The 23,438-nt window shown below is 48.3% G+C and overlaps 2 protein-coding genes across 3 annotated transcripts in view; both read right to left on the reverse strand.

Moving 5' to 3' along the window:
- The window catches only part of RSU1 (Ras suppressor protein 1), a 204,351-nt gene extending 194,543 nt beyond the window's left edge, over positions 1-9,808 (reverse strand). Inside the window, exons 1-2 of one of the 2 annotated variants that reach the window (XM_058669297.1) lie at positions 9,667-9,808; positions 9,328-9,443 (exon numbers count right to left, since the gene is read on the reverse strand). In XM_058669297.1, coding sequence (XP_058525280.1) covers positions 9,328-9,436 — 109 coding nt within the window. In that variant the 5' untranslated portion in view covers positions 9,437-9,443; positions 9,667-9,808. The other variant, XM_012929964.2, reaches the window with a different exon arrangement.
- Positions 9,809-14,889: 5,081 nt separating this feature from the next.
- The window catches only part of CUBN (cubilin), a 218,977-nt gene continuing 210,428 nt past the window's right edge, over positions 14,890-23,438 (reverse strand). Inside the window, exons 63-67 of the mRNA XM_058669299.1 lie at positions 23,265-23,412; positions 22,125-22,306; positions 20,323-20,488; positions 18,777-19,012; positions 14,890-15,076 (exon numbers count right to left, since the gene is read on the reverse strand). Of these exons, the coding sequence (XP_058525282.1) occupies positions 14,969-15,076; positions 18,777-19,012; positions 20,323-20,488; positions 22,125-22,306; positions 23,265-23,412 (840 nt within the window). The 3' untranslated portion in view covers positions 14,890-14,968. The remainder of the gene's footprint in view (positions 15,077-18,776; positions 19,013-20,322; positions 20,489-22,124; positions 22,307-23,264; positions 23,413-23,438) is intronic.

Consider the following 23,438-nt stretch of genomic DNA (forward strand, 5'->3'; position numbering starts at 1 on the left):
CAGAGTTCTGCAAGAAGTGGTCCCTGGAGTGGATGGGGACTCAGACAGGGCTCTCTCCTCGGAGCTTCCGTCTCACTGTCACACCACTGAGCTCCGAGGGCTCCAGGGCACCATCACAAGGAGAGCTCCGAGAGACCAACAGGTTCATGAATGGAGGTGTGAGCTGCAAGGGCCTGCCACATCCGGGGCTCTCCGCTAACTGCTGCTCTAACAGCCCTGGCACACAGCTGCCTGCGGTCTCAGGGACTGTCACCAGCAAACACAGCTCTCCTGGGGCAGCTCCTGTGAAAGGGTAATTACCTAGCAACACCTCCAGGCAAACAGACCTGGCTACCTGAGCATCTCGCTCAGCCTGGTTAGCACATCCTAGGAAAGCGCATTACAGAGTGCTAACTTGTTGTCACCTAATTTTCAGATAGCTGCCACATTTGGTGACTTGTATCTTCCATTTTTAAAAAGGACAGGAAAGAGTGCTCTATCACCCAGCAATGTTGACGCCTTGTGTTACAATCAACAGATTGCACGCCTGTGACCATCAAAAGATATGCACCCCTGCATGCACAGTGGTGCTGCTTATCACAGCTACCTGGAAGCGGCCTGCCCAAGTGGCCACCAAGAGCCCAAGGACAAGGGCAGCAGCACAGTTACACCACGGACCCACCACCAACTTCATACAGATGAGTCTCGCCAATCCAATGCAGAGCAAGAGGATCCTGTCTGTAATGATGTATTCCCAAAGAGGCAATCCAAACCATGCTTCCTAGATCACAGCAATGGCTACTCCTAGGACAGCCTGGGACGGGGCCGTGCATGGCTACCAAGATGATGATCATGTTTTCTGGTTTGAAAATGGTTCAGGAGCCCAGTGTGATGGGTCAATGGCTAAATCCTAACCTTGCAAGCACCAGGATCCCACATGGGTGCCAGTTTCCATCCCATCCACTCCATTTCCCATCCAGTTCCCTCCTTTGTGGCCTGGAAAAGCAGTGGACAATGGCCCAAAGCCTTGGGACCCTGCACTTGTGTGGGAGACCCAGAAGACATTCCCACCTCCTAGCTTTGGATTGGCTTGGTTCCAGCTCTTGCAGCAATCTCGGGAGTTAACCAGAGAATGGAAGATCTTTTTCTGTGTCTCTCCTTTTCTCTGGAAATATGATCTGACTCTCCAATAAAAATAAATGCATCTTTTTTAAAAAAAAAGAAAGAAAATGTATTACATGACACCTGAAAAAACAAATAAAGGAAAAAGAGAGAGAAGGAGAGATAGTTTTAGTCACAGTTTGAGAAGCTGATGTGGCAGTCCAAGACCTGTCCGGCTTCCAGTGAGGTGCAGGTGGTGGCCGTGTCTGGGCACAGGAGAGGCCAAGTGCATACAGCGGCCGAGTGTGCAATCATGTCAAGAGAGAACGATGCAGAGAACTGCGCTCATCTCTCCCCACTGTGATGTCCCAGTGACTTCAGCACCTTCCACCAGTCCCTGCCAGCCCCCAGCTCTGCAAGGTTCCAGAACTTCTTGGTCTCTTCAATGGGGGCTACCTCTTCAGCACACAAACCTTTGTGGGGACACATGACCCACATCCAAACCCAACCCGCAGAGAAATGCATGCACTGGGAAGGATCTTGACAAGGCACACATGATGTGATGAGACTAGCTGACATGAACCAACCATTCCCCAAAACCATCTTGTCCAGCTCCACACGCCACAGGGTGCTTGCATCTCATGTCCGGAGTTTGAAGCTAGAAGAAAATGCATTAACATATGGTATACAAAGACGCACATCTAATCACTAGATTCGGTCAAGGGAAACCATAAGGAAAAGAGACGGGATCTGTCCATAGTGATGAACAGAGCGTAAGCTGCTTCTGTGTGCTCTGCCACCATCCGACCTCCACAGCAGTCTCAGGAAGCCAGCATTCTCAGAGGTGGCAGTGGCCAGGAGATTACTGGCCCAGCTCAGCAAGCTTCGGCATAATCTGAAATACGCCACCTGGGGTAAGGTGGGCCAGGCCCAGCTGCTCCCAAATTGGCAGCCCTTGGCTACCCTTTAGCTAGGAAGCACGTCACAGAGTGACGTGGCATCAGAACTGAGGCATCAGACACACTGCATGAGCTCAGAGGCGCTTGTGTGGTGACGGGGACTGAGTCCACACAGCTCGCCACTGCCTACAATGTTAACAGCCAGAGGGAGCTGATGGGCGTGAGAGGCCCTGCGCTGGCAGGGCACGCAGCTGCAGAGAAGCTAATGCCAACATTCTGGATTGCACTGGTGTGCGCCCCCAACTTCCTGTGCTGAAGCCTGAACCCTGGCAACCTCTGAGGGGACTGTATGTGGAGAAGGAACCTTTGAAGAGGAGATTAAGTGACAAGGAAGTCCGTCTAGTTGTTATTCCAAGTTGTTGGGGAGATTTGGACAAAGAGGCAGCGGGCACGGGGAGGCAGGTCCACGGGCAGGCATGGACAGACGTGGTCAGGCACAGGCTGGGCATGGTAGCACGGGGAGCCTGGACTTCTGGCCTCCAGGACGGTGAGCAGAAAAGCATGCTGTGGAAGCCACCCAATCTATGGTGTGGTTTTGGCATCCCGAGGAAATCAGTAAGGTAGACAATGGCATTCTAGCATTTGCCTTTCTCATTTGTTACGCTTGTTCCCTTGTAGGAATGGCTGTTAACAGACACAGGAGTCAAAGGTCGCCCTCTGCTGTCTCACTCCCCTCATGCCTACAACCAGTTGTAACTGGTTCTAACTCATTCTAGCTCTCCTAGGCAGATGGCAGAGACCAAGTGGTTGAAGTACTGACCACTGTCAGCTGTCTCCAAGGGTACGCATCAGCAGGACGCTGGAACCAAGAGCTAAAGCAAGGTTCAACAGAGCATCCTAAGCCAAGTCTTCGCCATCTGCCAAATGCCAGCCCCTCGTGTCTCTTCCAGCTTTACCAACACCTCAAATCCAACAATCCTCAAGAACTCTCTAAAGGAGACACTGTGTCAGGCTGCTCAGAACCCCAGAATACCAGGCGCTTTGAGTTAGACTGAACCTAACAGAGGTAAAGGCTCCTTCAACGGAAGTACGCAGCTGAAAGACCACAAAGGGGCCACCTCTGTGCCTGCAGACAGGGGTAACAGATGAGGGACGAAGCAGCAGCATAGTGTGGGAAGATAGGCCTGGATTCCTGAGGAAGTCCCTTGACAAAATTCACAGGCCCAATACTGACCCCTACTGGCCACATGCTCCATTTACATGACCCATTCTTAAGCTCTATTTTTGTTATCTTTTCATTTTAAAAATAAAAAATAAAGCAATCCATGCTGCAAGTTTGCCATTCAAAGAAGCAAGAGGTCTTTATGTAATGTAAATAATCTGCCTCTGTTTTTTCCCTTTGTAACAGTGGCCTGATACATCTACCTTAACTTTTCTTCCAAAAAGGTATACGAAATTTATGAAGACACAATGTAGTTTTCAATTATTACTCATAACAGTTCCAGCACTGAGCATCACACTGAAGAGCTGCTTAAAAAGGCAAGGTAGTGGATGCAACAGCTTCTTATGGTGAAACATGGAGACACTTCAGATGCAACAAATTCCTCCATTTTAAAAATATAACAGCAAATATTAACTTATTACTGGATAGTCTAAAGTTCCAATATGACGAAAAATGCCAAAACGTCTTGTATAATGGCCACTACAAAAAAAATGCAGACAATACACCAAGTAGCTACTAGATGATACACAGTTTTTTAATTGTGCCTGCCATTCTAAACAGAGCTTTAGCCACGAGCACGTGGCAGCTGAAATCCTGTGAACCACTTGACGGCTGCCTGCAGCCCTGCCTGGGCTCTGAACTGGCCGTCGCTGATCGTGAACTTGCCCCTCATAAACCTCTTGATCTTGGCATATCAGGCCCATCCCCCCAGAAATTCCACATCAGGTGAGAATGGGGCAGTGGGTCCTGGTGTGATGAGACTGTGAGATAAACAGGTAAAACACCAAAGAGATACAAATGCAGTCAACATTTCCGAGAAACAAAAAGACATTCTTCTGCACTTTTTACATCATCACAAATAAAAGTTTTTAAGATATTGCACACCGTGGCATAGTAGACTAAACTTGCACCTGCAGTGTTGGCATCCCAAATGAGTGCTGGTTCACATCTCAACTGCTCCACTTCCCATCCAGCTCCCTGCTTGTGGCCTGGGAAAGCAGTCGAGGATGGTCCAAAGCCTTGGGACCCTGCATCCAGATGGGAAACCAGGAAGAAGCTCCTGGCTCCTGGCTTCAGGTCAACTCAGCTCTAGCCACTGCAGCCATAAACCAGCAGACAGAAGAACACTTGCGCTCACTCTCTCTCTCTCTCTCCTTCTCTCTCCTTCTCAAATATGTCTTTCAGATAAAAGAAAAATGCTAATAACAGCAAATATAATGGCAAACCTTATGCCATGTGGATTTGGTGCCTGGTGCAGAGCCGATGAGGTAGACACTGGTATTCCTGTATTGTTATCAGTGAGACCCTGGGCAGAGAGACGCCCGTGGGCCTTGGCTGCACTGCTCACAGCAAACACAAAGGGCTGCCTGCAAGTCCAACATCAAACAACTTAAACGACATTAAAATCATATCACCATTTAGCCACACCAAAGAGATCACAATCTATCTGTCCCATCGTGATGAAATTATTTTCCATTTTTACTGCCTTAAAATCAGAAGCCCAACATGCAACAGCCTGATGGTCTCTGTGATGGCGAAAATCTTTTCCCTGGAGAAAGCTGAAGAGAAACCCACAGCAGAGGGCAGGGAGCACTAAGCTCCTCCCCCCGTGCCATGCCTAACGTCCTAACAAAAGCACTGAGTTCTCTTCCTTCAGGAAACTTCCCGGGCACTACACCAAGTGCAGTGCATACAGCCTAGAACCTCAGCTGCGTGAGAGAAGCAAGGCCAGTGCGTAACAACTGAGCATTACGAAGGTTTCCTGGAAGAGATGGCACAGAATGGATTCTCACTTGGGAAGTCACTTATTCATTCAACAAGCATTCACTGCCAAGAAGGCAGAGTGGGCTGCTGGAGAACGTGCTGGCCAGGCCCTGGCACTTCATGTTTAAAAACACAAAGGCAGCCACCAGACAACCCAGAGGAGTGAAAACTACAGGCCCTTCGTACACATGACCACAAAAATCACCTGTGCACCCACCCTCCCTCCCCCAGGGACCAGCCTCTGACAACACAGCGCAATGGCCACTGCCAGGATGAGCTGGTTCTCCTAGGAACACCTGTCTGCAGCAATCCGACAGGGTCCTCCACAAAGGCCCTTCCTCGAGAGCAGGTTAGCATCTTCTTTTAAAGATTTACCTGGGCCCAGCGTGGTAGCCTAGCAACTAAAGCCCTTATCTTGCATGCGCTGGGATCCCATATGGGTGCATGTTCTGATCCTGGAGGCCCCACTTCCCATCCAGCTCCCTGCTGTGGCCTGGGAAAGCAGTCGAGGATGGCCCAAAGCCTTGGGACCCTACACCCCGTGTGGGAGACCTGGAAGAGCTCCTGGCTCCTGGTTTCCGACTGGCTCAGTGCCAGCTGTTGCAGCCGCTTGTGGAGCAAATCAACAGAGATCTTCCTCTCGGTCTCTCCTCTTCTCTGTATATCTGACTTTCCAATAAAAATAAAATAAATCTTTAAAAAGAAAAGATTGATCTGAAAAATGTTTTAGCCTAAATCCGGGGGAGGGAGAAGGAGAGGGAGACTAGGAAAGACTGGACCACCCGGTGGCCACTCAAGTGCGGGCTCCTGCAGGCCTGCCTGGGGTGCTTTGAAAGCCGCTCCCTGGGGCGGGGCAGCCACAGCTGCAGGGGGAGCTGGCTCATCACAGAACTCCGGAGCCTTTTGGGAGAACGCGTGCAGGCTACCTACACGCGGCGCAGAAAAAGAAACGATAGCAAAGAAATATAATTAGCACGGACTTCAAAGGATCAACTGTCTGAATCAATTAGAACCCTGAGCAAAAATGTCACCCTCTCTGGATTCTAATATACCGCGTGGAAAAGGTCAACATATGACATCCAGTCTAATGAACCAAGTTGACTTTTTGATTGGGACAATCACCTATGTTGTAACTGGCTTCCTGCGTCTTTCTCTAGTCACACTAACAGTGAACACTGCATGTGTGGCACTGTATTTAACCTTAACACAGTGATGACTTCCGTTCCCATTTGACTGGAAGGATGGGAAAGCCCAGCAAAGCTAAGTCCATTCTCCAGGGTCACACAGCAGCGAGTTAAAGGACCAGAACTCAGCTCCCCAGCACGGCGGTTTCTGGCTGGATTGGCTGAAAACTGCAGCAGCTGCGTGAGATCCATCCCCGCCTTTCCAATGTCTCAAATCATCTCAGAGGGAATTTTACTGGGGCTGGCGCCGTGGTGCGGTAAGCTGAGCCTTTGCCTGTGGTACTGCTTTCCCTTACGCACACCAGTTTGTACGCAGCTCCACTTCCCATCCAGCTCCCTGCTTGTGGCCTGGGAAAGCAGTCGAGGACGGCCCAAAGCCTTGGGACCCTGCACCCGCGTGGGAGACCTGGAAGAGGTTCCTGGCTCCTGATCAGCTCAGCTCCAGTCACTGCAGCCACATGGGGAGTGAACCAATAGATGGCAGATTCCTCACTGGGACTCCCCTTCTCACTGTGGCTCTGCCTTTCAAATAAAAATAGAATAAATCTAAAAAAAAAAAAAAGAAGAAGAAAGGAATTTTACTGAATCTGAGGTTCTTATGATTCAACTCTCCTTCGTAGAAAGGTCGTCATGCCAAGAAGAGAAACACAAAACTTCCATTCTTTTCTTTAAAGTTACATGTTGCTTATCCCTTGAGAAATCAGAGTCAGGATAATGTTGATGAAGGTTGAGATAGAAAAAAAAAAGCAACCACTTTCTGCCAGGGCAGGTTGATTATCACCTGTGTTAGTTAAGGTGGAGACTGACAACAGAAATACTGCCATTAGATAAGGCGTATGGGAGTTCCCACGTTAGCATTGGCATCCCCTTGTCCAGCGCCTCACTCCACCTGTTCACATGACTGCCCAGCCCCCGAGGAAGGAGCCATTCTGCAGCTGCAATTCTCCAGCCTCTGCGAGGTGGGAGAGACCAGAGCCCCTCCTTGGGTCAAGGCCACAGAAGCCAGTCTCCAAATCCACTTCCTCTCAACTGTCCTCCAAGGGCCAGAGGGTCGCCTTTCACTTTTCCAGGAGTTTCTGGCCTCCCCGCATACCACCACTCTTCCTGTGCTGCGGCTCTGGGCAAACTGCAGGGTGATGGCGCTTCCTCCCACCCGCTACACAGGAAACAGGTCTCACGGGTGGCAAGTGGCTATCTGCTCGCCTTTCATAAAAGCCAAGGCTTCAAAGAAAGATTGCAGTGGATCCGAAATAGCTAAGCCACGCTCCCCCTTGCCCCTAAAAATATCCCATCTCGTCTCCTCTTCAAAAGCGGGAGGATGCGAAGCTGCTAGGCTGACCGTAACTTCCCTCTGCACCAAGGGGCAGAAGGCCTTGGGCGGAGGCGGCTGGCAGACACACCGCCCTGCCCACCTGCCATTCACCCTCTTCTTTCTCTGTAGCAGCTGGGGCTCCAGGCATGATCATGACCACAACAGAGCAGGGCAAGGGCAGTTGAGGACACACCGGATGCTCAACTGGACAGGACCAGACAGGTCTGCTCCATGACTGCCACCCAGGAGCCTTCCCTCCAGCCACAGACCAGCATACCAGGGGCGAGGCCTAATTACAGCAGCTTGGGGTCCCCTTCCCTCCCCACTACATCATGAACAGCACCCATGTCGGGCACAGACCACGCATCCACAGGAAACCTCATTCTGTTCCCTTGGTACCAACAGACTAGTCCTTACCTTTTTCTTCTTCTTTTTTTTTTTTTTTTTTTTTTTTAGCATTTATTCTGTTTTTTTAAGACAGAAAAACAGAGAAAGAGAAAGGCAGACATGCTCCTGCTTGTTCACCCCTAAATAGCAAAGCTGGGCCTGCAGAACTCTATCTCAGGTACCTCCTATGGACACAGGGGCCAGACACCTGAGCCATGTGCTGCTGCTTTCCCAGGTGCCCCAGCAGGGACTCCGACTGCTGCTCATATAGGATGCCTGTGTTCTATGCGGCAGCTTAACACACTGCGCCACGACATCAGCCCACAGTCCCCCTTGTATCCTTCCTGGTCAGATCTTTCCTTCCGCACTGCCCCACTCTGGCCTGGCTTTCCTAAACCTGCACGCCTAGTCCAACACTCTTTGTCATTCATTTATCACCTGGTAGCACCACTGCATCCCAGGCACCATGAGGAAGAACGCGAACATGAAGGCCGCAGCGTTCGTGCGGAGACATCTAGAATAAAAAACAAAACGGCCACCCTTCAGAACGGGATGCAACACGGTCCAGCTTCACAGAGGAGGAAAGAGACAAGGACACGCCCAGGCTGAGAGGGCGGAGCTGCGTCTCCATCCGGAGCGAAAGGGATTTCAGGTACAGAACAGGGACACCTGCAAAGGCACCAGGATCTGAAGGCGCAGGCGGAAGTGGCGGACATTCACCAGGGCTGAGACCCAAACCCGCAGGAAGGATCAGATTGTGCTGGGATTCGGAAAGGGCGACACAGGTCACAGTCGGTAATGGACAACCGCGACAAGTGGCCAGCGGAGGTCCCGGGCAAAGTCACACGCAGCTTCAAGAGGCGCTATCACTCACTTAGCAAGTCTTCCAAACAATGTAATTAGTCGTCAATATCTAGGAAGCAGGAATGCCCAAACGCAAAGTCTTGGTTTCTTAGTAAAAAACAAAACAAAACAAAACAAAAAAACAAACAGCGATTTCACTGCATAAACTACAGCAAGGTAAGGTAGCAAGTTTGGGAGACATCACAGCAAAGCAAGAAGTGAACACCACCAGGACTAAATTGGGAGAATGAAGCCCCAGGAAGAAATACACAGGTCACAAAATAAACACAACTCTCCAGGCACAAGAATTCTTACTCATCAGGAAACTTCTGCATGCCCTTTGCTCGTGGACAAAGACTAAATTTTAAAAAGGAGAAGAGTTTCCAAACCGATCTCCAACAAACTAAAGTGTCTATTCAGAAGACGGGGTGCAACATCCAATCCAACGCTTCAAAGCAGCACAAACGAGGAGGATAAGACTCCGATTCCTGGACTCGCTTCCCAATGGGAGCAGGAGGAATTCGGAAACTTTCTCGCCTGACAGAGAGACACTGAGCAGCTCAGGCGGGGTGCGCCTCAGCCAAAGGCCCCCTCAGGAGCCGCCCCAGAAGAGGCAGGCCCTGGCCAAGCACTCACACAAGCCGTTGACATCCAGCATGTTGGAGACGCCGCGGTCACTCATGTCCACTTCCGGCTGGTTCTTCTCTCGGCTCTCCTCCACCAACTTTTTCAGGGACTTGGACATGGTCGGTACCAAAGGACAACCAAGCACGTGGGCGACGGTTAGAAGCTGCAGGAAAAGAAAAGACCCTTGAGCTGCCACTCTCAGCCCAGCTGGAGAGGCGGGCACCCAGGGAGGACAGGGTCCAGTTGAGGACAGGAGGATGGGGAAGGGCAGGGAGGGCAGAGTGGCCAGTGCCCGGGACCGTTCCGGCCGCGCAGGGAGCAGCGCCACACACACACACACACACACACACCGCGGGGGACAGCTCCTAGGAGTGCGGGCGTGGAACGAAAGACTCCCACAGGACACACTCCGGCAGCCGGCGATGCACCCACCCCGGGGACCGAACAAGGAACACGCCCTGTTCCCGGCGCGCGGCGCACGCGCACACCGGCGCGCCCCGCCCGCGCCCCGCCCGCGCCAGACCCTTCCCAAATTAGGACAACAGTTTCCCAGACGTGGCTCCAGGCTAGGCTCCGCCCAGAAAAGAATACGAACCCCTAGGCTGGCCAATCATGTTTGTGACCGGCTCTCTGGCTCCGCCCCCATGCTGACGTGAGGCTATCCTCTAGAAGGAGCTCTTGGGGCGTTAGGCTTCCTTTGACGCGTGCGCATGAATGTTTGCGCATGCTCCATTGGCTAATCGAAGTACAGAGTGCTGTGGTCGGAAGTGGGGAATTCGGGCAGGGAATTGTTTGGAGGAGGCGAGGGCTTAGTTTGGTTTTAGCGAGTAAACCTCATTTTCCTTCTTTTAGTAATTACGGATCTACTTTGCCAGAAGTTGCTACCCTGAGTTCCTCTCCCCAGATTGTGCCTTTAAGTAGCCTTGGCGGGTCATGAAGTCGGACTACTCCTGCTGTTTACCGTGGTGTGTGTAGTCACAGCCCGAAGCAGAAAACGTGCTTTGTGAAACCTGGTAGATTTCTACAGCTGGCTCTTGCACCTGACTCCCTAGATCTCGAGCAATTTAGGCTACAAGTAAAATCCAACCACTTAATACATGGCAGTTGACTTTTATATCCGTGAGACAAAATGCCAGAAGCCAGGAATCCCCCACTTTGTCTTTTGAAAAGCAACCAAGTTTTGAATTCTGACAAAATCCGCAGCTTTTCGCTCTGTTTCCTCACCCAGTTCCTTAAAGGCAATTTTATTCTTTGGACAAGAGGGTGAGACCGGGCATTTCCCTACCACCTAAATAATAGGCAATATGATATGATATGACATAAGTGCATGTATAAATGACAGAAGTGTGAGGGCACCATATAATGTTGTGTTAATGATCAGAACCGTAGAGAGGTGTGGGGTTCCTGCTCTGTGGCACTGTCAGCTAAGCAGCTGTCTGCATAGCTGGCCTGTCATCCCAGCGCCCTTGCTGTGTGCCTGGGAAGACCGCAGAGGGTGGCCCATGTGGTACAGCCCTTACTGCTCCTGTGGGAGACCCAGATGGAGCTCTGGCTCTCTGAGCCTATGGGCAGGCATCTCTACACCCTCGCTTTCCCTCTCTCTTTCCTCTGTCTCCCTCCTGAATGAGGGCCTCACACTTGCTTCTCTTCGGCAGCACCTGCCTTTGTTTCCTGAGCTCATTCTCTCCTCTAATGCTTGTAACTCTGACTTTTGAAACTTCTCTGGTATGGACTCCGTTCATCTTTTTCAAAAGTCCTTTATACATGTTTATCTAGTTCTTTCCCATCGATGCTAATATTCTTCCTATCATGGAGGAGTGAGTTTTGATTGCCCCTTTAAATGCAAGCCTGAAGAGCTGAGATTGTTTTTCTGGAAACAGTTTCTTTCCACTCTTTCCCATGCACATTGTTTCCACGTTGCGTGAGAAGTAATTTTCCTTGTACTGTATGTTACAATGCTTCAGAGGTGAAGAGACAGGTTTTTTTTTTTTTTTAAGATTTATTTTAAAAGCAGCCTGGTAGAGAAAGAGCGAGAACAAGAGAGAGAGAAGTGTCTTCTATCCATTGGTTTAACCCCCCAAGTGGTCACAGCAGCCATACTGGGCCAGGCCAAAATCAGGAGGCTGGGGCTCCATCCGGGCTTCCCACGGAGGCGGCCAGGGTCCTGATCCTTGGGCAGTCTTTTGAGTGTTTCCCAGGCTCAGTAGCAGCGAGCTGGATTGACATGGAGAAGCTGGGACCCAAACTGGCCCTTAGATCTGGGAGCAGTGGCTTAACGTGCTGTCCTGCTGTCCGTCAGTGCCAACGGCAAGAACCCTGTTTTACACCTGTAGGGCGTCACGAGGCTTCCCTCGCTGAAGAAAGGGGGCTGTGTTAATTCAGTTCCTTCACTTCCTGTCGCAGCACCTCACACCTGGAACACCAGCTGCCAGCACTGATGCACTTCTCTCTTGAAGTTCTTGTAGGCTGAAGCTTCTTCCTTTCCCTTTCATTTTTCAGCATTCTCTTATTCACTTCCCACTTCTAGGAATTTTGTTTGCCTTAAAACTTTTCAAAAGTGGGCTTTGTACAATGGCTCAATGGCCAAATCCTCACCTTACAAAGTGCCAGGATCCCATATGAGTACTGTTTTTGTGTCCCGGCTGCTCCATTTCTATCCATGTCCCTGTTTGTGGCCTTGGAAAGCAGAAGAGAATGGCCCAAAGCCTTGAGACCCTGTACCCATGTGAGAGACCTGGAAGAAACTCCTGGCTCCTTGCTTCAGATCGGCTCAGTTCTGATCATTACAGTCATTTGGGGAGTGAACCAATAGATGGAGGATCTTCCTGTCTCCCCTTCTCTCTGTAAATCTGCCTTTCCAATAAAAATAAACCTCTAAAATAAACAAACAGAACATTTGGTCTTGACACTGAATATCATAGAAGTTTTTGTTTTTAAAGCTAGTTGAGCTGATTGAATCTGACATTTTTTAAATCTTTTAAAATCCTAAGATCCAATACTTTAAAAAAAAAGTGGGGCTACCTGTGCTAAAAAGATTTTGGGGTCGCAGGAAGCTGCTTGGTCCCTCCCAGGGCCTGAGTGACATAGTCCTGGCAGACACCTGTTCTCATTTTCTGTGTGCAAACCGCCCACCCACCTCATTGCTCAGCCAAGAGTGATGGTTGCTGCTCTTTTTTTCCCCTTAAAAATTCCTCTCAAGTGGAATGTGTCCGATAAAGCCTGCTACAGTGAGGAAGGAGCTTCTGCCCCCACCACGGATGCCGCAAGGCCTCGCCCTGCTCACTTGTAGCTCCAAGTGCTGCGGGAATTCCGCCCTCATGCATTCCCACTGATCCCTGATAGGCTGCTCGCATGCCGCATGAGAAGGGGTGGATTCTCTCCAGCCAGAGAACTGTGCCCGCTCATGACTTCTGGACCTTTAAGACCCCGATGGTAGGCACTGACTCTGACCAGTTTCTTGCTTGTTCGAGGAGCAGTTCCGTCTGGGGAAGCATGTTTCTAAAGGGTCTGCATGTGCGGCGATGTGATCCTATCAGAGAATGTTGATGCTTTGACTCACCTATAAAAACATGGTCAGAATGTTCACTGGCTGATCTACATATGTTTGAGAAGTGTGTGAAGTATAGCATTTTGACATTTTAGGATGCTGTTGAGCATGTTTGTGAGGCCTTATTGTAGGAAAAGAGAACTTTCTACATGATTTGCTTTGGATTTTTGGATTTACTTTAAAAACCATGTCTGTCAGAAACACAAAAGAACCCAACTTGCTGGTTCATCATTCCGTATTCTTTACTCATGTTTTCAAGTTATCTCTGGTTGCATAAGCTGATTAAATGACTGCTCGTGGAACAGCAAATAAAGGCCTGTTGAATAAAACACTCTGGCCAAGGCTAGATAAGCCAGTTACATTATTTTCAGTATTGGTTATATTTAAGTTTTTCTTGTGGTAAAGAGCACTCTTCTAATAAAAAAAAAAAAAAAAGAAGAAGAAGAAGAAAAAAGAAAATACCAGGAAGGATGAAGCTAACTTATTCCTGTGATGGAATTCAGCAAGCTGTGTGCAGGTAAGAGGTTAGAGCTGGACCACAGACAACGCGGAAGTAGGAGACCTGCATAAAGAGAAGTGTGAGAGGAAAGGCCGAGCGCCCAGAAAACCAAGGGACTCTTCTGGGCCCGTGGGGCGGTTCTGGGCTGTTCTCCAGGGTGTATGAGGACACGTATTCAGGGAGGAAGCCTCATCAGGCTACAAGTGCCGCAGGCCTCGCAAACCAGTTTAGTTTGAATTGTTTTTCTGTAACCACTAGAGCGTTGATGAAGGCTTTTGAGCAGACAATTAAAAGAACAGGCGCTGTGCTTTATAAAGCTATACTTACTAGTTCTTTAAATGACAGACAAAAGTAGGAAGGGTATGGTTGGGAAGGCGTGCAGCAGCTTAGCAGGTCAGCCGTCGGGCATGGTCTCAGGACAGCCGGATTGGTAATGAAAAGGATGGAGACTGAGCAGCAATGAGGCCGAGGAGTGCTGGGGACAGCAGGGGCAACGGCACAGCCAGCAGGGCATGCAGAATTTGGTTCCAGTTACACACACACACACAGAAGCTGCTTTTATTGGGCAAAGTAAAAAAAAAAAAAAAAGGACAAAAAGAGAGAATTGCCTGTGCAGAATGGAAGCCGTTAGCAGAAGTGAGGGGTGTGAAGACCTGGGGGAGATAAAGTTGTAAGAACCTATTTCAACGGTAAGGACGGACGGCCCAGGGTCCTGGAAGTAAACGCAGGGGGTGGGGCGGACTCAGTGTGGGAAGACACAGAAGCTCCAGGCCAAGAGGGGGCAATTCCAAGGTCGGGGTTAAGGTTTCTGTAGCCAAGGCAGGATGTACTTAGGAGCATGCGCAGGGGTGAGTAGGTGGGATTGGGTGTGGCCTTGGAGGAGGGGGGGGCAGGCGGGTGGAATTGGGCGTGGCCTTGGAGGAGGGGGCGGGGCCAAGCGCGTCTGTCTGCCAGGACAGTGTCTGTCACCCTCCGGCTCCATGCTGGGGCTGACAGGTACTGATGCCGGAGTTTGTCCCACAGGCCCTTCTCCATGCTTTACGTGCAGAAACGAACTTAGGTCCAGCAATCCGATGGAGAAGTACGAGAATCTCATTTTACAAATAGCTAAATAAGAGCTTAACTGAGGAGCTAAAATTCAAAATTTGCACTCTGGAAGATGTGTATGTATGCATATATGAAAATTAATATATATCCTGTCATGAAAACTAATTGCTCATGTCCCAAAAACCGATGCCGCATAATTGTGTGCAATTCAGTTTCTTACCTTGAGTTGGACATTCACAGTGAAAATTACAATCCTATTTTGTCACGATCTCTAACATTTTCTAACACATGTGTCATAACTGTTTACAACTCTGTGAAGAATTTAACATTTTTTCAGTCCAGAGTATTAGAAATAAGAATGACACGCACAGTTAAGAATAAAGAAGCTATATTTTACATTCAAAAAACAAATGTGCATGTATACATGTTTGCTCAAGATGTCCAAGGGTTCTAGAAGGCATGGGCGGGGATGTGTCAGGCTGGCTGAGCGTGTCCCGCGTGATGCCTCCTGGGCCTGTGTGGAGGTCGGGTGTGGAGCACTCCCCGCCCTCGACCCCTTAGCTGTCCCAGGTCAGCCGGAAGGCAGACGGCTGCGCTGCGTGGGTGGCGTGGAATCTGATGAAGACGCGGTTTGAGGAAGTTACAAAGGGCGCTATGCTGGTGTCCTAAAGTTGAAAATAAAAAAAAAATTAAAAATCAATGCTTTTTACAAATGTGAACATTTTGCAGAAATGTTAGCCTAGCTTAAAAAAAAACAGTACTACACAAGGAAGCTTTACAGAATTCAAAATGACCCCCCTCTGTGAAGGAACTTCAGAAAGCTTGTAGAAAAATCGAATTAAAGATAAGCTTATTTTGCTAGAACACACTTCGTCGTCCGTGCACACTTTTTCCTAGTATGCATTTTGCCTGAGCTTTCCTAAGATTACTCACATGGATGGATTTCAACGTTCGGCACCAACATCAATTTCTTTTAAAAAATTAGCAACTTAAACATAATTGTCTGGAGGACAGAGAGAGAGATACAGAAAGAGTGAAAGGGAGAGTGACAGAGAGAGAACATTCAGCTACTGGACTCACTCCCCAGGTCTTGGGAGGGCTGGGAGCCGGGCCCTCCATCCAGGGCCCCCAGGAGGGGTGACAGAGAGGGAGAACATTCAGCTACTGGACTCACTCCCCAGGTCTTGGGAGGGCTGGGAGCCGGCCCTCCATCCGGGGCCCCCAGGAGGGGTGACAGAGAGAGAACATTCAGCTACTGGACTCACTCCCCAGGTCTTGGGAGGGCTGGGAGCCGGCCCTCCATCCGGGGCCCCCAGGAGGGGTGACAGAGAGAGAACATTCAGCTACTGGACTCACTCCCCAGGTCTTGGGAGGGCTGGGAGCCGGGCCCTCCATCCGGGGCCCCCAGGAGGGGTGACAGAGAGAGAACATTCAGCTACTGGACTCACTCCCCAGGTCTTGGGAGGGCTGGGAGCCGGGCCCTCCATCCGGGGCCCCCAGGAGGGGTGACAGAGAGAGAACATTCAGCTACTGGACTCACTCCCCAGGTCTTGGGAGGGCTGGGAGCCGGCCCTCCACCCAGGGCCCCCAGGAGGGGTGACAGCGCCCCTCTCCCAGATGGACCCCTGCTGCTTCCCAGGACATGCACTTCTGGAGGCTCCATCGGGAATGGGGCTGGGACTTGAGCACACGTGTTCTTGCATCCCAAGCACTGTCTTAATGCCTGCAGCTCAACTTAGGCTTTTATTCCATTAAAGTACTCTCACAATCTTAGGATAATCTGGCCAAGGATGAATGTTGCTGGGTTGGAGAGCTGTGTGGAAAATGGCATGGTTGTGCATAGGTACATGGTTTTCTTGCTCCAGCAATGACAATGTCCTACAGTTGACTGTGATGGCGACGCTGCACACGTACGGGGATTTGCTAGAACCTATTCCATTGTGCGCATTCGGGGGCGAACGGTGAGGCATGAAATGCGTTTCTTGTTTCTTTCAGCAAAATGGTTAGAACTGGAGGACAGCCTGTTGAGTGGAATAAGCCATACAAGAAAGCCAAAAACCATATGTTCTTCCCTACATGTGGGAGATAAAATTAAAAATAAAAAAAATTAGGGAAAGTGCTGACATAAGGTTTGCTGCAAATACAGTGTTTTGTCAAATTGGGTAGAGTATTCAGACAAACGGGCGGGCCCCTGCAGTCCTGCAGCCTTCGAGCCTGGGCCTGTCTTCCAAGCCATCCTGAGAAGGGGAACACCTCTTCCTTTTATCCCTGTGCCTCTCCCTTGCCTATTTTCTTGCTGATTGAGGATCTTCTTCCTTTTGTTTAATTCCTTGTTTAGTAGAGCCATTAAACTTTCGGCAATAATAAAAAGGTGATCTCAAGAAATAATAAATAAAATACCATATTAAAAAATTCACCTATAAACAGTATGAATGGGTGATGTGGGGCTGCAGCTAGCCAGGCCTCAGTGTCCTCTCATTAATCAATTACCTGATAAATGTCACTCAAGGTACTAGCATGTTGGAGCAGTTGTTGTAAACACTAGAGTTATTAAAAAAAAAGAACCAAACACAAAGTGTCCTGCTCGTGTAAAGCTGATGTCACTGGACTTCCCTGCCTGAGCCCCATCCAAGTCATCAAAACACAGATTTGTTGAATTGCAAGACAGTAAATCAATAAGATGAAGGCAGGAGATTTTACCTGAACATATACATGTGTGTTTGTGTGTGTGTGAGAGAGAGATTTTTACCATGAACTTTTTCCCCCAATTTAATCTGCTCCCAGATTTTAAATTCTTATTCCACATTGACCAATTGATATAGATTTAACAGAAGTTTTGAACTGCTTTAATTTCCCTTGTTTTTTTTCCTGCTCCTCTGACTTTTTAGAAGTACCTGTGAATGAGGGGATCCTCCTAAGCACAATGACACTCATTTTATCAGAACACAAAACATCTTCAAATCATCTTAGGGTTTGTGTCTCCACTTGAAATACAAGGAGTCACTTCCACCAGCACTTGTAATAAATTTACTCTGGGCTGTGTCTTTACGTGTTATGAAGTTTTTATGTTTATGTTTTATGCTTATACTTACCATTTATGAAATGTTCATTGGCAAAAAAAAGATTGCACATGAGACATTTAAGAGGAATTATAAAACTTGGAGAATATTGTAACCACAATGGACGTAATGGGGCCCACTTTGTGTTGCAGTGGGTAAAGCCGTGGCGCCAGCATCCCATATGGTCCATTTCCTGGCTGTTTCACTTCTGATCCAGTCCCCTGTGGGTGGGCTGCGAAGAGCCACTGCTGTTGGCACCCTGGGTGAAGCTCCTGACCTCAGGCTCAGCTATGGTAGCCATCTGGGGACTGAATCAGCAGATGGAAGCTCATTCTCTCTCTGACATTCAAATAAATGAGGTCTATGTATTTTTTAAAATGCATACATCTAGTTTTACAATTGTAGGAGAATCCTCACGATTTCACAAAGTTTGATCTGCTTTTGATATTTTTGGGAGAAAAAAAATTAGTTTTACAAATAATTATACTTAAAAACCTCTCTGGAGTTCTAGAAATCTTTGATGAGAAAGCCTTTTTGCACATGTGTAAAGAGCAGGACATTGAGAAGCCAAGTGCCTCTGCCGGGGCACACTTCCCTCCCACCAACACCGAGCAGTGGGCCGGGGCAGAGGCCTGTGACTGTAGAGCCTCACATCTACAGGAGACCTGTCCGCTCAGAACTTAGGTGGTCAGGCACCGGTCGCCACTTCTTCAAACAGTTCCTGCCATTTTCAACAAGTAGAACACAAAATAGAGCTAGCAGTCTAATTTTCTATGGTTCCATTTACAGAGAAATGTACATGGGTATTTCTGGCTAGTTGCAAGGTTTGATAATTTTAGGCTGTGTATCTGTTGAAATAGTGCATAGTGCCCTGAAAAACTGTATATTTATATCAATAAACTATTAAAACAGACTAATAAAACCCCCACATACCAATGAGTATTTGGCCCTGATTGCTGCACTGAACTTACATATGGCGCTTTTAAAGAACAGCGAGCTACCTAACTCCACCTGGCTCTATACCACTTCAAATTCTGATTCAATAGCATTGTCCGGGAATTGAATGTCTGCAATGTCAAGTACTCTGCGGTAGATGATTCCAGTGCATTCTCATTGGGCAACTAGAAATAGTAATTTAATGCAACGACCACCAGATGGCGCCCGTGTTCCCCAAATAGCAAGGCAGTCCGGAAACGTCCTGAATTTGTTAAAGGCTTACGCTTTGTACTTGGCAGGTGCCTTTTAAAGACTATCTGCTAAGATACTGTCATTGTCCAGCGGGCATGGGAACGTTTGTTGTACTCACTGCTCCACAGTAGGGTCCGTAGGAAGGCGAGCTGGCGCTGGGCCCGTTGTAGAGTATGAGGTAGTTCTGGATGCAGTCTCCAGGGTCTGCAATGCTGATGAAGTAGAAGCTGACCGTGACATGCCTGCTGGTGGGCGCGATGAGGGTCCACTCGCAGTGGGTGTTATTTGGGTACGTGTCCGGATACCCAGGGCTGGTGAAGGAGCCGCTGTCTCCATACAGAGTCCCCCCGCAGCCTGCAGGGGAAGAATGACAGGGAGCTTGAGGCAACAGAGCATGTGAAAGGAAACTGGACCCACTCTGTCTTCTCAGGGGGCTGAGGCTCTCCCTTTTCCCGTTTCTTCTTTGGGTTGTATCCCTCCCGCGCACCACCGCCTACTCCACCACCATCACCCAGTCTCTCCCCAGCGTGAACGTGACCCATGGACATCTTCCTCCAGGACCGTTCCTTGAAAACCGTGGATGGAAAAGAACAAGCACTTCCATCAACTAACCGGACCAGACAGTGGAGTTAGCACTTGAGTGCTTTGCATGGCATAGAGCTTTCGGAAGCGCTATGCGGCCGATCATAATGTTGCAGTCAAAGCAATATTCCTGGCTCAACCCAGGGGACAGTGTGCGACCGTAAGCTTGGGCAATAACTGACTTCGTAGTGAAAGTGGCTATGATCACCACCTGTTTCAGAGTGTTACACTACAAGTTCTTTCAGTCTTAATGTTAAGTTCTTTGATTTTTTTTTTATTTGTACACAAAAGCTATTGGGATTTAGATCAGGTATCCACAGGGACCCAGAAAAACTACCTCAGTAACCAAAACGCGCCTGGGGCAGGCTCCTGACCATGGGGTCTAGTCCAACCTTCAGTGCAGTCGGCTGTGCATTTGGGGACACTTTTGTAAATATGGCATACTATTCCCTCATCTACAAGGTAAAACACTGGGCAGCATCCTTGAGTTTTCTTTTGGGGCCAAGATTTTATTAGGATCCCTTCTTATTACTTCACATATTTAAAATGGATGTGTTCCTAAAACCTTATGTGTAAGTGTGTTGGGACATCTGAGGACAGGACATGAAGGGCTCTTCTGCTCTTGCGTTCAATGTATTGGCATGAATTCTCTTTCCCTTCAGTTCTTTGATACACAACCAATACAAAAATGCGAGAAGACACTCTGTGGAAGGGATTAAGCTCTGGGACGGCCACGAGACACCAGGGACGACAGCGGGCAGCTCCTCACTGGAGCCCAAGAACTAGCTGGTCATTTGGCTTTCTGACAAACTTCTATTTTCACATTCTCAGAGAACCAACTTATGGACCAAACCCAAAGTCAAACTGGACAAAATAACATTCATAATGGAGTAAAAATAAAAATCTATATATACCTATATATGCTTCTTACATGAGCCTGTATATAAAAGAAATAGTAAGTGTAGAATTTCTAAAAAAATATTTTTATTGTCAAAACTTGTTTTTAACAGAAAGTAATCAAGTAGGAGACAGCTAAATTGATGTCCAGCAGTGCTTTCCGTCGCAAAGGGCAGAGGTCTTACCAGTGGGGGAGGAGGTCCAGATGATTTCATATCCTCGACTGGAGACTGCACCATTGCTCTTGAATCGCAGGTACAGTTGATGGCTCTGAGAGAAGACAGGGTTTGGCAGCAGAGTCCCACAGTACTTGCCAAGTAAGGGTGAACTGTCACTGTTCCCATCTCTCACCTTGGAAAGCAAGATGCTCATTAACTCACATGAAGCTTTCTTTTCCAAAGTGTCATTATTAGACATTAAGATAGGAGATGCTTTAAATGTCCATTTGTGTGTGTGTGTGTGTGCATCTGAAAAGCTGTCTTCCTATGTATTCAAACACGAAGAGTTTTCTGAAGATATGCAGAAGTCACCCTTATTTGCAAAGGAGAGAAATACTCTGCAGAACAAAAACTGTGCTTGAGTTCAGAAGGCGCCATTAAGAGTGATTAAAATATTAGGACATGCTTTAAATATTAGTTGGTGCTATGCTCTTGTAGCCTCGGTTCTGGTGAGACATGTTGAAGAATGTGATTAAACAGAGTTTTTAAAAGGTAGGAGGACAATATTGCTTATTCCATTTTATATTTTATACATTGTGTGTGTGTGTGTACACCCCACTGTGAAACACTTGGCTCTCGTGAAGAAAATACACTCTACAGAATGAAGTTCAGAACAGAAGGAATGACTGGCCGCCGGGGCAGGACAAAACTCAGTAGATAACGAACATTTCCGACTGCTGTTAACTGTATTTCAAAAATACATTCTGAAGTGGTGGGGCACTTTGTTTTTGCTCAGGGCTCAGAGTAGATTTCAAAACAGGAAATGAGTCAGCGGGTGAGAGGGAGAGGCTCCCTCTGTCCTCCCACCTGGCTCTTGGCAGCCACTCCCTGTCCATCGCCAGCGGTCCTACACTGGGGAGGCCGCCCGAGGCCCGTGAAGGAAGCGCTGCACATTTGTGCTCTTGGAACCAGCTCAGTTTGTGTAAGTCTAACTTGACTGCTGTTGTTATTCTGGAGGTTCTCCCGCTCCCTTCAAATCGGGGTAATTGCTGGTATTTGTAAGTCACAGCTTTCTCCTGCTGGACTGATGCAGAGAAATTCCTGCTAGGCTTCCGTGGGAGCCAGTGGGAGAGAGTCATGCTGCTCAGGTGCTTTCTGCAAGATTCCCCCACATGTTTAAGCAAAAGTGGTCTTCCCCAGGACCAAACAGCCAGCCTGCTACCATGCCCCTCTTGACTACGGGCCCTGTTCAAAGGCTGTGGCTCTGAGATACATGAATTCTCACTGGTGCTGGGGAATGTGACCAATGAAGGCAGTTGGCATCTTGGGGACGGTAGAGGACCCTGAAAGGGGAGGTGAAGGTAGCAAGGACACAGGCGAATTCCAAATGCGTGACCTAGTGAGTGGCCTCTGTTTCTGGTGACACCATTGACCTTGGAGAAGACAGTTCTGTTCCCATGGCTGCAGATGCGAATGGGTTGCTTGGGCTTCCTGGCGTGGCTGCCCGGAACGATGCCCAGACACCTTCCCACCAACACCTGGGGCACTGCTGCATGCCACGAGCCCCAGGCACAGCTCCCTCCCTCTGCTTAGCGGATGGGAACATTCAGATCCCCTCTGTGCACTGAGGCTTAGCCCTCCTGAGGGTCATGAATGTCTTCTTTCCTGTTCCATTTTAGTGTCTGGACTACAAGCTGCTTAGTAAATATTTGTGGATGAAAGAACAGTGAATACGTTAATAAGACTCAGAAGGACCTTATATGGGTAACAAGCTTAGAGAAAAAGGTGAAAACTCTCAACTGATTTTAATGAACTCAAACACACGTTACCTCCAAGGAATCCTGTCTGCAGCCACTGGAGTCCTCAATGCGAAATGAGTGAAAGAAGAGAGAAATGGTGTGGTTCTGTGGGGCCGTAAGAATGATGGTGCAATCTGCATCGTTGTTGTAATTATCCGGCCAGCCAGGACTCTTCAGATTGCCAAATGCCTTAGTATATTCTCTGCTGCAACCTGAGAAGAAAAAAACATCATCATCCAGAATGCACAGAAATCTTGACTGCTCTTGCAACCTGACAGGATTAGTGCACAAAGACCATGACATTGGGAGGAACTTGAGCACAAGCGAATCCAGGCTCTGTGGTTTCCTTGGCCAATAACTGAGGCTCCAGGAGGTGAAGTGACACAGCAAGTGTAGGGCAGTGACCTGTTCACACAACAGTGTGCCATGTGAAGAATGGGCTGCAAACACGCTCCTCTGAAGATGAATCTTGTGAATTTCTTTGGACTTTCTGGTCACAATGGAGATGGCTGGCACCCGGACTCCTTCAGACACAAAGGCCGCACCTCCATGACAGGGCATTCAGGAGCCTTTCTTTCCCAAGCCTTTGGGATGTTATTTGTTCTAATAGAACAAAGCCCTGCTCTTGACCATGTTTGGTCACAAAGCCAAACACATTTTTTTTCATTGTTTTTACCGGAGGCAATTGAAGTTTAAACCATGTTCAAAATAAACATTAAATAAAGTGTTCTCTGGGAATAAACTTCTCAAACCCAATAGCACTTTTAAGCCACTTAAAAAACTTTTTTTCTAAGATATTATCATTTACAATGTGCATATGGTAAAAAGAAATCATTGAATTGAAAACTTTAAATGGGGAACTTGTATGTAATGGAAATTGCAACTTGATAAAGCTCTTGCAAAAATACATCTAGTGATCCCTATGTGTAATCAAGTACATACGCAATAAAACAGTTGATATATTTGAAGGATATGCTAACATTCTAGCCATTTCATGTTACCTCTTCAGCAACCATTTGAGCACCTCGCTAAATTGGGCTTCATTTCCCATTAAGAATTGGCTGTTTGGAGTTTATGTTTCATCCCCTAATTTACACACAGGGGTTAATTCTAGAGATCACGGCAATGAATCCAGTTTTGCTGAATGAAAGTCGAAGCTTCAGGGCTCACCTGCAATCTGATAGGTGATCCCTACTCTCGAGTTCCCATTGAAAACTCCAGATTTGAAGCTGACAACTGCGGTGCTTCTTGATGAGTAGAACACGGGCACGGCTGTGGCATTGGTGCCACAGAACTGATGCCTTGGGTTCCCACGACTCTGAACAGAAATGGAAGTCAAATCAC

This window comes from Ochotona princeps, chromosome 10, assembly GCF_030435755.1.
Source record: "Ochotona princeps isolate mOchPri1 chromosome 10, mOchPri1.hap1, whole genome shotgun sequence".
Classification (NCBI taxonomy): Eukaryota; Metazoa; Chordata; class Mammalia; order Lagomorpha; family Ochotonidae; genus Ochotona; species Ochotona princeps.